Raw genomic sequence first — 15,208 nt, 5'->3', positions numbered from 1 at the left:
GGGCTTGCTGTCCCGGAGACCAGCCTTCACTTGACAGAACAGACTGGGCCCATTGTGGCTGCTGGAGCCTTGGGTATAGCCCAGATGCCTGGTGGAAATTGCATTAGTCAGATGACAGGACCTGGGCCCCCTTCTCTTGGAGGCTGATGGAGAGCAGAGGAGTGGCCTTGGTGACACTGCCTGACCTCTACTGTCATCGTGGGCTTTGTTCAGCGCCCCGACTCCAGGCTGGAGCCCTGCTCATTGAATCAGGCCCAGCCAGGGGAGCCTGCAGTGGGGCTCACTGTGCATCTGAATTTACTTATATCAGTCGCAGGCAGAGGAAACTGGATTTGAGATGGGGAGCATCCTGTTATTCTGCCCCAGAATTTCTCTCTGTATTCATCTCTGCACCCTACCCCAACTCTGAGCCTTGCCTTGGTATCTAACAGTGGCCCCAGACAATCCCCACGTGTCTTGAGCTTTAGCCCGCCACTCAGAGTGTGCCCGCTCAGCTCAGCCGATGAGAGCAGAAAAATGGACGCCTCTCTTCTGCTTCCTATGTTTCCTCCTGCTCCCTGGCAAAATGGTGATTTAGAGGGCCCAGGTTTTAGTGGAGGATGGTCGTCTGACCTCTTTCCAAATATATTTGGAGTCATCTATAGCTTTTGATTAGGTGCCCGTGGAAAATCAGTGTGGGAGTGTCCATCCGTCTCTAGGACAACACGGCAATTTAAGACGTGTTTACCCTGTGACCCAGCACATTCTCCTTATAGGACTTTATACCAAGGAAGTAGCTGTACAAGTGTCCTCAAAATGTGTGGGCAGGAAAATTCATCCTGGTGTTTCCTTAAATGGCAAGTAAATAAATACCTAGCAACGTGGGATCATATAGCCATCTATAGAATTGGATGATACACAGCCATTAAAAATGTTGGCATACATGTACTGTTAATGACAGGAACAGATGTTCTCAATATAGTATGCGAAAAAAGAGGTTAAAATGGACTACATACTATGAGATCATATTGGTAAAATTTATATATATATATTACTCCTAATTGGTAACAGTGGTTGTGTCTGGGTAGGTAATTTTTTACCTTAGTATCTGAAGGTTTTTGTGTTCTTTTCAAAATAATGGAGATATATATATATATATATATATATATATATATATATATATATATATATATACACATGATTGATACACATATATGTGCTTGATTACTCATTAAGACCCCAAGCAAGCTTGGGGTATGAATGAAAACAAGTGCATGTGTTTGGTCCAGCAAAGAATAAAACCGGAAAACAAAATGAAAAAAAAAATGCATGGGTCTTAGGAAAGGATATTGAGGCTTTGGGGATTCTTAAAGTGGACACTGGTACAAGACTTGGGTTTGAGCCAGCTTCAGGACCTGACACTTTGTCCCTTCCCCTCCCTGCTCAGAGCAACATGTTAGCATTGCTAAATGCTACATGAGGTGCAGTGGGACCCCCATTTTGGGCGGGTTTGTGGAAATGCAATTTGGATTCATCATGCCTGTCGCTAACACGATCCAGGTGGCCCCCAGGGGTCTCTCTGGGGCTCTAGAAAAGCAGAGAGGGTCATCCCCCATCAGAAAGTCAGGATGGCCAGACTCCATTCCAATCTCAGATGACAAAGGCAGAGAGAGTCCCTGAGAAGATGGGAGATGGAGTGGTGTTGACCCCGCCGTGGGGGAGGGACGCTGTGCCGGAGGCGGAGGAAGGGGTCACCTCTGGGAGGTGGCAGAACAAGAGAATTGGGTGTAGTGTGTGTGCAACAAATAACCCAGCACTTGGCTCGTGGCCTGGAGGTGTGAGACCACCCACAGAGCCCGCCCTGGAGGCGAGCCGCTGGCCTGGTAACCATTTCAGCAAGGCCATCGCTAGAAGAACAATGTGAAGGCTTGTAGCAGCCTGGGGCCTGAGACTAAACAGTCCCCCAAACACTCCTGAGCGCAGAGGCAGCCTCCAGAGGGGTTTTGTTATCATAATGAGATGCAGATAAAGCCGGGCCTGGGTCCTTAATGCCTGTGCCTCTTCTCTTCTTGTTTAGAGATCTGAGCGAAAACCAGATCCTGGGGATCCCGAGGAAGGCGTTCCGAGGCATCGCAGACGTGAAGAACCTGTAAGTGATGTTTTTTGTTGCTTCGCGGCAGATGTGGTTCTCTGGCCAGAGCAGGGCTGAGGGACACGGGACAGGGAGGTGGTATCCCCGTGCCTTGTGCCCTCAGTCCAGGCGCCTTTGAGACAGATTGAGGGGTGTGCTTAAGTGGTTTCCAGGGAACACACGTCGAACACCACGGCAGCTCCAGCGAGTCTTGTTCTTCTCTGGAGATTTGTCCCCAGGTATGAACGTAGAGTCCCAGACCTGAGTCACAGCCTGGCCGCACTCTGTGGGCCTGGGGCTCAACTCAGCTTCTCCCAAGGTCATTACCTTCTATAAAATGGGGATGATAGCCTGGTGGGGTATTGATGCAAACGAGAAAATGTTTTTAACGCTTAGTGCCTCGTACATAGTAAGTGATCTGTAAATGGGAGACAAAGATGCTGAAGATCATGATGGTGAAGATCTCACTGTTAGTAATAGGATCTTATGAGGGAGCGTCAGGACTTGTGTCCCAGGATCATGGGGAGACATAGCCAGATCTACTGCACTAGGTGCTTGGGGTTTTTTTCTTAATTTTTATTTTGAAATAATTATTGATTCACAGGAAGTTTCAAGAATAGTAGACTAGCCTGTGTACGCTTTTACCCAGTTTTCTCCCAGTGGTAACACCCTGTATAACTCTCATATAATATTAAGCCAGAAAATTGACTGAGTGCAATCCACAGACCTTATTCTTCAGATGTCCCAGTTTTACACGCGCTCATTTGTGTCTGTGTGCACACATGTGCGCATGTGCAATTCTGTGTCATTTTATCACGTGCAGATTCCGTTGCCCATTACTGCAACTGATGCAGAACTGTTCCATCACCACGCTTTTGAACTTGCCAAATAACCTTGTTGTTTCCTACCTGGCCCCCGCTGTCTGCTGCTTATCATGACTCCCAGGCCCTTCCCTTCACGAGGAGTGTGCCTCCTGAATTTTCTATCCACACCACTGTGCCCATGTGTTTGGAGAGGGATACAGAGGAGGCATTTCTGCCCACTGACCTCTTCCACAGGCTTGCATCCAACTTGAGAAGTCTTGAAGGAGATTGTTTTAAAAACTGCTTTAGCTCTTAGTTTTCCCTGTAAGTACTGCAGAGATTTTGGCGTGCCGGGAAGCTGATGTTGGCTTCCTGATACAAGCTATGTGCCTCTCCTTTGCTGAGAACCGAGCAGAAAGCTTTAGGTGTTTAACATGCAAAGCACACCAGAGGGCAGAGGCATCTGGGGTGGAAGGAGCAGGGAACAGAGAGCACTTTGCAAGGGGCTCCAGACAGCAGGCTACCCATTGCTTCATCTGGGAGCATTTGCCCAGAGGCAGGAGCGGGCCGGGAGGAGCAGACAAAGCTGCAGAAAATGTGACTCGAGATCGTGCACATAAAGCAAAACTAAGAGGTTGTGTTGATTAGCATCCCAGAAAAGCAAGACGAGAGGGGAACTTACAGATCCAATAAAACCCCACAGATTAGCAGTGAGAAAATTGAGGACCAGAGAAGGGCAGTGACTAATTTAAAGTCAACCAGCTTCTTGATGGTTGAGCCCTAAATTAATATCTTGCATACATAAAGTGGTATATCTATCCTATCTCATGGCTCTAATTTTAAATGGGCCAGTTAATAAAAAAACATATTGTGGTGATAGATACGCAGGACTGTGTAATTACCAACTACATTTTTGATTCTCAAGAAAGTGATTCAGTCTCACAGTGGTCCTCAATAGTTGCTGGGGTTTGGGGGGGTTATTGTTGTTGTTTTCCTGTACTGTCTCTAACTTCACAAAGGCCTCAGGAGCTAAAAGTGTTAAGAGTCCGCAAACTCAAGAACTACGGACAGACCCTCCTTCTCCACCTGGATGTGTGTCCTAAACAGCAAGGATCTAGTGGGGCAGGGGAGGAGAGTAAACTCACTGCTTAAAGGATGAATTAACCAACAAAATGAAAGGGGTTGATTACTTTATACTTCTAATCAGTTCACTCAGCATACTCTGGGGGGCCAGAACCTCTAAGACCCAGAAGTGTAATTCTCAGGTGACTTACGGTATAACTGGGGACAAGAAACGTGCATACAAGAGGAAGTTTAGTGATTTAACAGTCCACAGCAAAATGGGCCAATGAGTGGCCAGGCATTATGAAGGACTGTCAGGGCTCACAGAAGAACAATAGCTTTGGGCAGTGTCGCCCAAAGGGTGGCCATCTGATAAATCTGTGTCTGGTTCCCAGCTGTTCTGCGTACTGAGTCTGTGACCTCGGGTACAGTACTTGACACTTCTGAGCCTAGATTTCTTCCACAGGGAGAGGAGGATAAGAATTGTACCTAACCTCTTAGCGGTTTTGTGAAGGTGAATGAAATGATGTGTATGAATAACTCAGTACTATGCTTGGCATGGGGAAGGTGCTTAGAAAGTTCTAGCTACTATTACTGCTGTCTTCCTTTGTTGTTGTTATAATTGTAAAGACTTTCGCAGAGCCCGGAATGATGATTGGAATTTGCTGAGTGAACAGGCAAATAGTGTGTGCAGAGTGGGGAGGCAAACCTATACAAGGTGTGTTTTAAGGGACCTTCGCAGAGCCGTCTCATGGGAGTGGGGGGATTATGAGGCGGAGTAATAGGTGATCAGGTCAGAAAGAAAGGTGGGGACCAGGTGGTCACGAGCCTCGCCTGCAAGGAGTATGGACTTTAGATGTAGGTACTGAGAAGGTGGCTAGCTTCCGATCTGGGAAACGTCATGATGAAAACATTGATTCTGGAAGAGGAACCTAGGACAGGAGAAGGTGGAAGAAGGAGGGGGGCGGTGGGAGATGAGGCCGTGGTCCAACGTGAGGGATCAGGGCTCGCAGTCAGGAATGAAAGGAGGAGCCCCCAGTAAGACGCCAGTGGGGACCAAGGCAAGAGAAGTGGCAATCCACGAGTTACTAGAGGCCAGGGAAAGGAAGGGGAAAATGATAAGTTCCATATTTAGATGACACAGAGAATGATGGCAAATTCTTACAGTCATTCACCCAGGCAGCCCTCAAAATGTTTTTTGAGCTCCTACTAAATGCCAGTTCTGGGGGTAAATGCAGGAAGTAAGATATGTATCTGTGAGCTCTGCCTTCTTGGAGCTCCCACTCCACAGAGGTTGAAAGAGCGGGGGAAGAACCAGGCTGGAAGATGATGAGTTGAGTGTAAAGTAGTGTCACGTCTTCCACAGGCAGTGTGGACGGAGCGTCTTCCATGTGTTGGTCAACTTGACATCCTGCCCTGTTTCTACTGGTTATGTGACTTTGGTCTGTGACCACAGCTACATCTCTGGTTTGACTAAGAGAGAGTGAAATTAAATAATCTTGTGGCCTTAAGAGAAAATGAAGTGTGGGTAATTGGAGGTATAGGACCCAAGCTGAGGAACAAGTTCAAGAAGGGAGGCATCTGGGTAAAGGTTGATGACTGAAGTTGTGCATTTAAATATGCGTCAGTACGTGTAAAATACGAGACACTTTGCAGAAATTAAGTTTGTATAAAACCTGTTAAGGAAACACCCTCCTCCGACCAGACCTCAGTTACCCACTTGTAGGGATTGTCTCTTTCGTGAGTGATGAGTAGTGAATTTTAAACCTCAGGAATGTACATCCCTGTCATCGATCTGTTTATAAACCACCTGCCAGCCCTCGAACCTTCTCCATCACCTTGTGTGAGCTCAGGGAATAGAACACTCTTCTACCTGTTACTTAAGTAACATAGGAGAAGACGATAAATTATTGGAATGTCAGGCTTGAAATGACAACTGGGCCTATTCATGATACCATATGCTTCATTAAGAGGAGAAAATCAAGGATTGGCTATTTGTTGTTTATAATTTTGTAGTTTTTTTTTTTAATTAATTAATTTATTTATTTATTTATTTTTGGCTGTGTTGGGTCTTCGTTTCTGTGCAAGGGCTTTCTCTAGCTGTGGCAAGCCGGGGCCACTCTTCATCGCGGTGCGCGGGCCTCTCACTATCACGGCCTCTCCTGTTGCGGAGCACAGGCTCCAGACGCGCAGGGTCAGTAGTTGTGGCTCACGGGCCCAGTTGCTCCGCGGCATGTGGGATCCTCCCAGACCAGGGCTCGAACCCGTGTCCCCTGCATTAGCAGGAAGATTCTCAACCACTGCGCCACCAGGGAAGCCCAATTTTGTAGTTTTGATATGGATTTTCTTTGCTTGTCCTGACAGTCCCCCTCAAGAAGGAAGAGACTGTGTTACCCCCATTTTCCAGATGACAAAATTGAGTTTTGATCAGTGTGCCTAATTTTGTAAAAGTCAGCAGACACCACTGGGCCTAGGCCTCCGCACTTAGCTTTCCCTTAGTAACCCACTCAACCGTCTTCTGGACTCAATCCATAGACATTTCTGTCTACCCAGAGGGCTCCCTACTCAGCCATGCTAGCAACAGGAAAAAGGAAAGAGTAACCAAGGAGGCTGCTGGCAGTTGGAGGCCTGATTCACAGAGGCAAGTAGGCAAGCATACAGCTGTTGTCAGAGCCAAGAGAAAGGACCCAGGGGGGTGTTTGAACCTTGTGGGAATGAGGCGCCACAGGTGTAATACTGGTGCTGGAGGGATTTGGCGCCCTGCCCCTACCCAGGCAGCGGAAGGAAACCCCTAATTGCTTCCTGCTTCTCCAGAGAAAAGAGAAAGTAATTAGCTGGGGATACCACTCTCTGCAGTTACTAAAAGCTGGTTTTATGGGCTGATCCTGCTCTGCTGCCTGTCTGGGAGGGGGGAAAGGTGCTATATTTAAAGGGAGATGAGATGGATAGATTGATCTGGAGAAAGAGGCACTCAGGTAGACTGACCGGAAGATAGACCAACACTTGACATGCCAGTATTCCCTGCCTACCATATGCAAATGCCGTGCTAGGGATTGGGGAAGACAGTGAGAAAAAGAAGGGGAGAGAGAGAGAAGAGAGAGAGAGGGAGAAATAATCGTAAGACGTAGAGATAGGGGGGAAATGAATTGGGCAAAAAGAGGGATGCGAGCCACAATCCAACAAAGCATAATAAGAAAAAGGCAAAACCAGCATAGATCGTTTTTTTAAAAATGCCCCCTTGCTCTATCTTTCTCAGCAGTTATGTTTTCCTCTGTTTTTCAGTTTCTATTTGCCAGGACTCTGTAGGACACGCATTCCAGAGGGGAAAATCAATAACCCCTGTCTTTGCCAGCTAGCAAAATTTGGAACTGATGGTTTCAAAACAAAGCTGGGCAGGCGGCCTATTGTGTTTCCTAGTTAGTCTGAGTTGCTGCACTGCCCTCCCGCTTCCTGAGATTAATGAGGGCTGTCTCGGCCCCCGTGAGCAGGCAGTAATCTTGTGTGTGTTTGGGCGGGGAGGGGGGAGGGACGGGAAGTGCCCACTGGTTGGTGGCATCTCTGTCTGCTAATCTCAGCAGCCGTTCACTCCATCACTGCACCTGCAACAGAGTTCACGCTCCTGGTCATGCCCTGCAAGACTCTACACGGTCTGGGTCCCCTCTCACTCATCTCGTGCTTCCCATGCTCCAGTCCATCCCTGAACACCCCAAGCTCCTTCCTGCCTCCGGGCCTTTGCACTTGCTCCTCCCTTTGCGTGGGATGCTAAGCCCTCAGACCTCCACACAGTCGGCTCCTTCAAATCGTTCAGGTCTCATCTCAAACATCACCTCCTCAGAGTGGCCTTCCTTGACCCATCTAAAGCAGCTCCTCAGCCCCCACTGCCCTTCCTCTCTATCCCACTACCCAGTTATATTTATTCAGAGCACTTATCGCCCTATGAAATGATCTTGTTCATCTATTTGTCACCCTGTCTCTGGATGTCACACAGAATGAACATGTGTACACAGGGACCCTGTCTGTCTCAATCACTGTGGAATCCCCAGTGCCCAAACGGCTCACGGCAGAGAATAAGGTGGACTAAGAACAAATCCAATGAATGTATTTGTTCTTTTGTTCCTCAAGTATTTGCGGTTGGCCTATTATGTACGAGAAATCATGCATAATTGTTAAAATGCTTAATATGAAAATGATATTATAAAAAGAATAAGACACCGTCCTTGCACTTGGAGAACTCACAGTGTGGTGAGGGGGAAGACTAGTAAATCAGTGGTTGCAGGACAGGGGCCAGAATTCCATTGGAGGTAAGGACAAAGACGTGGGAAAGCCCGGAGAGACAGGCCTGATTCTGGCTTCACTCAGGAAGTGACATGAGTTGGGTCTTGAAGGATGAGTAGGAGTTCACCCAGGGGAAGGGCATTCCAGGCAGAAGGAACAGCATATGAAAAATCACCAACCTGTGCAAAGGGACAGAGGTATGTGAAAGAGTTGAGGCTTGTCAGAGATTTGTGGCTGGAGCCCAGTGAGCAAGGAGAACAGGGAAGAGAGTTGAGGTTAGTGAGACAGGAGGTGGAAGATGGGGGAATGACGGTCAGGGAGGACCTTGAATGCCTGATCCATATGGCAGTGGCAAGGGGGATCCAACGAAAAGGTTTTAGTAGGGGAGCGGTGTGATCAGATTTTCACTGCAGAAAGACAGCTCCAGCATCAGTGGGGAGGGTGAATCACTGAGAAGCAGAGACTGGAGTCAGGGTGGCCAGCAAGGAGACTCATGCAGTTGGTGAAAGCTTATAGTCCTGAATCAAGCAGGCAAAGCGGACCTAAAGAAGCAGCGAAAAACTACAGACACCCACGGGAGAAAGCCAGCAGGCCCTGGCAGCCGACCGGACGGGTGAACTGAGTGCTTGTTCACCAGGGCTTAGCGGGGCGGAGCCAGAGGACGGGAGTTGCGCCTGCCTCTCCTGATGGAAGCGATGCTGCGTCTTGGAAGGGGGATTTGGGAAAATCTGCTCTCAGGAGGCCAGCGGATGCTGACGCGTCACCTTCCCGAGGTGCAGAAGGTTTTCTAGCCTCTCCTTCTTTTGCATTCCTGACTGCGTGTGTCGGGTTCAGAGGTGCTACTGGAGGGAGTTGGACGGCACCCCAGCTTGCTAAGTGCCACCCAAATAAGCTGTCTAAAGAAAGGGATCACAGCAGCCTGCCTGGCTGCCTGCCCCTTCCTCCCTCCCTTCTCCCCCACTTCCTCCCTCCTCCCTCCCTTCCCCGCCCCTCCCTTCCTCCCCTCCTTCCTTCTTTCTTTCCACTCTCCCATTTTTCCATTCTTCCTTCCACAGACCATCATTGAGCCCTTACCCTCGCCAGGCCCAAAGCAAGTCCTGCAAAGAAAAAGATGAATAAGCACAGTCCCTGCTTCTTGTCACAGAGGGAGGCCAACAGATACACAAAGAGTGTATATAATATGATAAATACTCCCCTAGAGCACTATTCTCTCTCTGCCCCCATGGCCACCAATGTAAGTGCTCAATAAATACCAGTTGGTTTATTAAAGTAAATCCTCTGAAATGAGAACAATAATAAAAGAAATGGGCAAATTAGACTCCATCAGTCTGGAAAAGATATGATACAGTGTTGTCCAAAGGCAGGATGATGGTGGTGGTAACTGCCCCTTCCCAGAAACTGCGCCTAGAATTGGAAGCTGTATAGGCAACACGTAGACTTCCTTCCAGGCCAAGATTACACCGTTTTATAGATTGTGTTAGAGGTCCTCTGTCAGGCTTTGGATATTTCTCATAACACCCCACCCTAAGTTCTAACTGCCTTCTTTCTGAGTCATCTTTCCCCTCCAACAGCCTGCAAGCTATGCAGGGGGAGAAGGTGAGTCTGTCTTCCTCACTGTTTTATTCAGAAAAGTTGGTTTTATGCCTGGTTCATAGTAGGTGCTCAATAAGCAATGAGTAAGTGGATGACTTTCAGAACAAAGAGACTCCAGCATTTAGAGGACGGCTAAAACCCTGAGTGAAAGAGCATGATGACTTCTCAGAGCAAAGAAGAATAAAAGCAAAGCTGCAAAAACCAGCCCAGAGAGGCCTTCCTGTTTTTTCAGGGTAATGGAGACCATTTATTCTGGCTCCAGCACTAAAATTTGTTATCTGGGACATTTTTATTTGTAGGCAAAATTCTTTTTTTTTTTTAAATTCTTTTTTCTAACTCATCACAGATACTTAACGCCTCTGAGCACTAAATGCACATCAAACAAGGGGTTTACAACAAGCATGTAAACTAGAATCACGTCTTTCCTGTGTCCTGGCAAGAAGGCACAGTGATTCTGGGCCCCTCTGAGTTAAGTTTAGCGGTCCTATAAGACATACACTGTTTTTGTTTTTGTTTTATAAATTTATTTATTTTATTTATTTCTTTTTGGCCGTGTTGGGTCTTCGTTGCTGCGTGCAGGCTTTCTCTAGTTGTGGCGAGCAGGGGCTACTCTTCGTTGCGGTGCACAGGCTTCTCATTGCGGTGGCTTCTCTTGTTGCGGAGCAGAGGCTCTAGGCGTGCAGGCTTCAGTAGTTGCAGCACGCAGGCTCAGTAGTTGTGGCTCGTGGGCTCTAGAGCACAGGCTCAGTAGTTGTGGTGCATGGGCTTAGTTGCTCCATGGCATGTGGGATCTTCCTGGACCAGGGCTCGAACCCGTGTCCCCTACATTGGCAGGCGAGTTCTTAACCACTGCACCACCAGGGAAGTCCCGAGACATACACTGTTGACCTGAGCTTTTGCCTGGAGATTTGTAGATCCAAAGAGAAATGAAACCGTCTTAAGAAGAGGGGAGATGATTGTTACAGTAGAGATCATACTTTGAGACTCTAGTAGCTATTGCTGTTCTGATTCTTTGTCTCATCGGAGTCAATGTAATAGAGTGATTAAAAGTATGAGTTTTGGAGTCAGACTTGATATTTGCTTTTAATTCCAGATTTGCTGCTATGACTTATGTGACTTTAAGCAAGTGACTTACCTTTCTGAGCCTCAGTCTCCCAATCTGTATACTGGAAAAAGTACTAGTGAGCAGTAAAATAGGGAAACTATGTGTCTTACATATGTGCATAATACTACTTTACGGTTTGCCCAAAGCCTTCATTGGTATTATCTTGTTTAACTAATGCACCAGCCCTGCCAGATCATTAGGGAAAAGTTTATTAGCCTCTAGGTATAGATGGGGAAGTTGAGGCTCAAAGAAATTCAGGAACTCTCTCAAGGCAACAGAGCTAGTCAGTGGCAAGGCTAGGACAAGTCTGGAGTCTCGGTTAGTGCTTTTCTGAGTGGTTAGCTAGGAAAAGCTCTGAGATTTGACAAGCACAGAGTGATGGCTTGTAGGAAACAGCAGGTACAGATCAGTGGGGAACACTGGAAGAGCATTTGTGGTTTCCAGCACCAGCCAAGATCCCAGGCAGAAACACGCTGTGACAGTCATCATTGGGACAGTATTTCTGAGAAGACCATTGAAATTGTCTGAAAGTGTGAGTTCTTTTTTTTTTTTTAATTAATAGACTTTATTTTTTAAGAGCAGTTTTATTAGGTTTATGCAAGAATTGAGTGGAAAGTGCAGAGTTGCCATGTACCGCCTGTCCGCACACCCCCACGCACAGTTTCTCCTATTATTAACACCTTGCATTAGTACAGTACATTAGTTGCAATTGCTGAACCAATATTGATGCATTTTAACTAAGATCCATAGTTTACCTGAGGGCTCACTCTGTGGGTTTGGACAAATGTATAGTGACTGGTATCCTCCATGGTAGTAACATACAGAAGAGTTCTCTGCCCTAAAAACTCCCTGTGCTGCACCCATTCATGCCACCCTCTCTTCTGTTAAGCCCTGAAGTATGAGCTTTTAAATGTACAGGTAAACCCCTTCATCTTTCACAGCCCTTCACAATAGCTTATTCAACAGTGCGAGTCTTCCTTTTTTCTTCTTTGAGAGAGGGTAAGGGACACCCTGCAAGTTTAAGTGCCATAGAGCAAATCAGCAAGAAAGCCAGGACCAGGAAAGTCTCATAGCCTGAGGAAAAAGTATAGCAATTGCTTCTCCTTCAGAGAAGAGCTATGATTCAGAGAACCTACCCAGGCCTGGGGTTATGTATAAACTGAATCAACTCTGAGGATGTTTAGATGATGGTTAAGTATTCAGGTTCCTCAGTCAGGCTTCCTAGAGTCAACAAACCCTGACTTTTACCACCTATGTGATCTTAAGCAATTACATAACTCTTTCTTAGCCTCAGTTTCCCCATACGTTAAGTGGAAATAATATTACTCCCATCATGGGGTTGTTATGAAGATTACAAATAACTTATTATTGCATCTCTGAGAGTTAATTCCATCTCTGAGAGTTAATTTGCCTCAGATTATCATATCTAATGGACTAAATCTTCCCTTCCTAGACATATACATACCCCAAAACAAAACTTATATTTATGATGTTCTGCTCCAAAGTAACCCCAACTCTGAAAATTGTAACTTCATCACACCTTCTCTTCTTTCATCCAGTGGGGCTGCCCTGTTCTGGGGTATGGCTTGTAATAGGCCAGGGACAAAACAGTTCAGATCAAAGGAAGGTGTACCTTCCTCACCCTGTTCCCTCCCCCAGTCCCCATCAAGACTCAGAAAGTACCGAAGAGCCCAGGAATTCTGGGTTTGGTCACAGATCTACTACTAACTGCTGCCTATTTGAGATAGGCTGATTGACCCCCCAAAGATGTGCACATCCTATTCTCCGGAGTATGTGACCATGTATCCTACGTGGCAAAAAGGACTTTGCAGATGTGGTTAAATTAAGGATCTTGAGATAGATTATCTCAAGATAGATTATTATCCTGGATTATTATCCTGGATAGATAGATTATCCTGGATTATTCCAGTGCACCCAATGTAATCAGAAGGGTCTTTACGAGAAAGAAGACATGCGCTGGCAGCAGAGGGGGAAAAGACCATGTGATGCAGGGAATGAGGACCCACCTATCCTGGAGGATGCAAGGAAACAGATTCCCCCCCAGAGCCCCCGGAAGGAACGCAGCCCTGCTTATGCCTCAACATTAGCCCAGTGAAACTGATCTAGAACTTCTGACCTCCAGAATGCTAAGAAAATACATTCGTGTTGTTTGTTGTAGACCACTAAATTGGGGGTAATTTGTTCTGGCAGCAATAGGAAACCCATACTAACACTGCCCTCAGGCTGCCACTTAACCTCTTGGTCTCAGTTTCCGAGTCTGTTAAAATAAGTCATTGACACATTATGATCAGTGGATTTCAATGTGCATACTGAGAAACTCTAGTACTCCAAGAGCCCACAAATAAAAAGTAGCTTTTCAATAATGATAATGTTTTAAATTGTCTCTTTTAGACATTAAGGTTCAGCATGAGATTTTGTATAATAAAGAGTCTTATGTTAAAAAAAAAAAAGCTTAAAAAAATCACTGGAACTAGATAGACAATCTTTCAGGTTGATTCATATTCTTTAATGTGATGATTCTTTGAGACCCCCTTACATCAGAGAGGAGCGAAGCTTTGTCACTGAGACAAAACTCAGGAGCAGAATCAAGAAGCCAGGGCCTGGTGAGGGACCGCAGAAAAGAGGGATCAGAATGACACCAGATCTTGGTGCCTGGAATTTGGATATCAGGTTGAGGTCTGGGCTAGGCTCACCTTCAGAGAAAGGAAAAGAGGGAGTTGTATGTTGACTGAGAGAGATTTTCTGGAATGAGGCTGAGGGCCTCTGGAATCTTTCCGACATCCTTGGGACTGGTTAGGGATCTCTGCGGCAGGTCTGAGTTCAACCAGCTTTCCTGTACCATCTTGACTTTGTGCTTCCTGCACCAGATCTACTGCTTTGCATCTCAAGGAAATGGCTGGTTTGGGAAAGGGAGTTCTTACAGACTCAGGGGGGTGGACTTGGTCAGCCACAGTACTCAAAAATTATCTACTGGGCAATAAGTGGTGCTGGGAAACCTGGACAGCTGCATGTAAAAGAATGAAATTAGAACACTTCCTAACACCATACACAAAAATAAACTCAAAATGGATTAAAGACCTAAATGTAAGGCCAGACACTATAAAACTCTCAGAGGAAAACATAGGAAGAATACACTCTTTGACATAAATCACAGCAAGATCCTTTTTGACCCACCTCCTAGAGAAGTGGAAATAAAAACAAAAATAAAGAAATGGACCTAATGAAACTTAAAACTTTTTGCGCAGCAAAGGAAACCGTAAGACGAAAAGACAACCCTCAGAATGGGAGGAAATATTTGCAAATGAAGAAACTGACAAAGGATTAATCTCCAAAATATACAAGCAGCTCATGCAGCTCAATATCAAAAAAACGAACAACCCAATCCAAAAATGGGCAGAAGATCTAAATAGACATTTCTCCAAAGAAGATATACAGATTACCAACAAACACATGAAAGGATGCTCAACATCACTAATCATTAGAAAAATGCAAATCAAAACTACAATGAGGTATCACCTCACAGCGGTCAGAATGGCCATCATCAAAAAATCTACAAACAATAAATGCTGGAGCGGGTGTGGAGAAAAGGGAACCCTCCTATACTGTCGGTGGGAATGTAAACTGGTACACCACTAGGGAGAACAGTATTGAGGTTCCTTAAAAAACTAAAAATAAGGCTTCCCTGGTGGCGCAGTGGTTAAGAATCCGTCTGCCAATGCAGGAGACATGGGTTCGAGCCCTGGTCCGGGAAGATCCCACATGCCACGGAGCAACTAAACCCGTGCACCACAACTACTGAGCCTGCACTCTAGAGCCCACAAGCCACAACTACTGAGCCCGTGTGCCACAACTACTGAAGCCCACGCGCATAGAGCCCACGCTCTGCAACAAGAGAAGCCACCGTAATAAGAAGCCTGCGCACCTCAACGAAGAGTAGCCCCCGCTCACCGCAAGTGGAGAAAGCCCGCGTGCAGTAATGATGACCCAACAGAGCCAAAAAAAAAAAAAAACAACTAAAAATAGAACTGCCATACGACCCGGCAATCCCAGAGCATATACCCAGAGAAAACCATAATTCAAAAAGAGTCATGTACCACAATGTTCATTGCAGCACTATTTACAATAGCCAGGACATGGAAGCAACCTAAGTGTCCATTGACAGATGAATGGATAAAGAAGATGTGGCACATATATGCAATGGAATATTACTCAGCCATAAAAAGAAATGAAATTGAGTTA

General features: G+C 46.2%; 1 protein-coding gene across 2 annotated transcripts in view; it reads left to right on the top strand.

The window, feature by feature from the left end:
• The window catches only part of SLIT3 (slit guidance ligand 3), a 618,579-nt gene that overhangs the window by 399,332 nt on the left and 204,039 nt on the right, over window positions 1-15,208 (top strand). For both annotated transcript variants that reach the window (XM_059917657.1, XM_059917656.1), the window contains one exon: window positions 2,057-2,128. In XM_059917657.1, the coding sequence (XP_059773640.1) occupies window positions 2,057-2,128 (72 nt within the window). The remainder of the gene's footprint in view (window positions 1-2,056; window positions 2,129-15,208) is intronic.

Source organism: Balaenoptera ricei, chromosome 3 (genome assembly GCF_028023285.1).
Source record: "Balaenoptera ricei isolate mBalRic1 chromosome 3, mBalRic1.hap2, whole genome shotgun sequence".
NCBI lineage: Eukaryota > Metazoa > Chordata > Mammalia > Artiodactyla > Balaenopteridae > Balaenoptera > Balaenoptera ricei.
The sequence above is the reverse complement of the archived record's forward strand: the minus strand, read 5'-3'. Positions and strand labels throughout refer to the sequence as shown.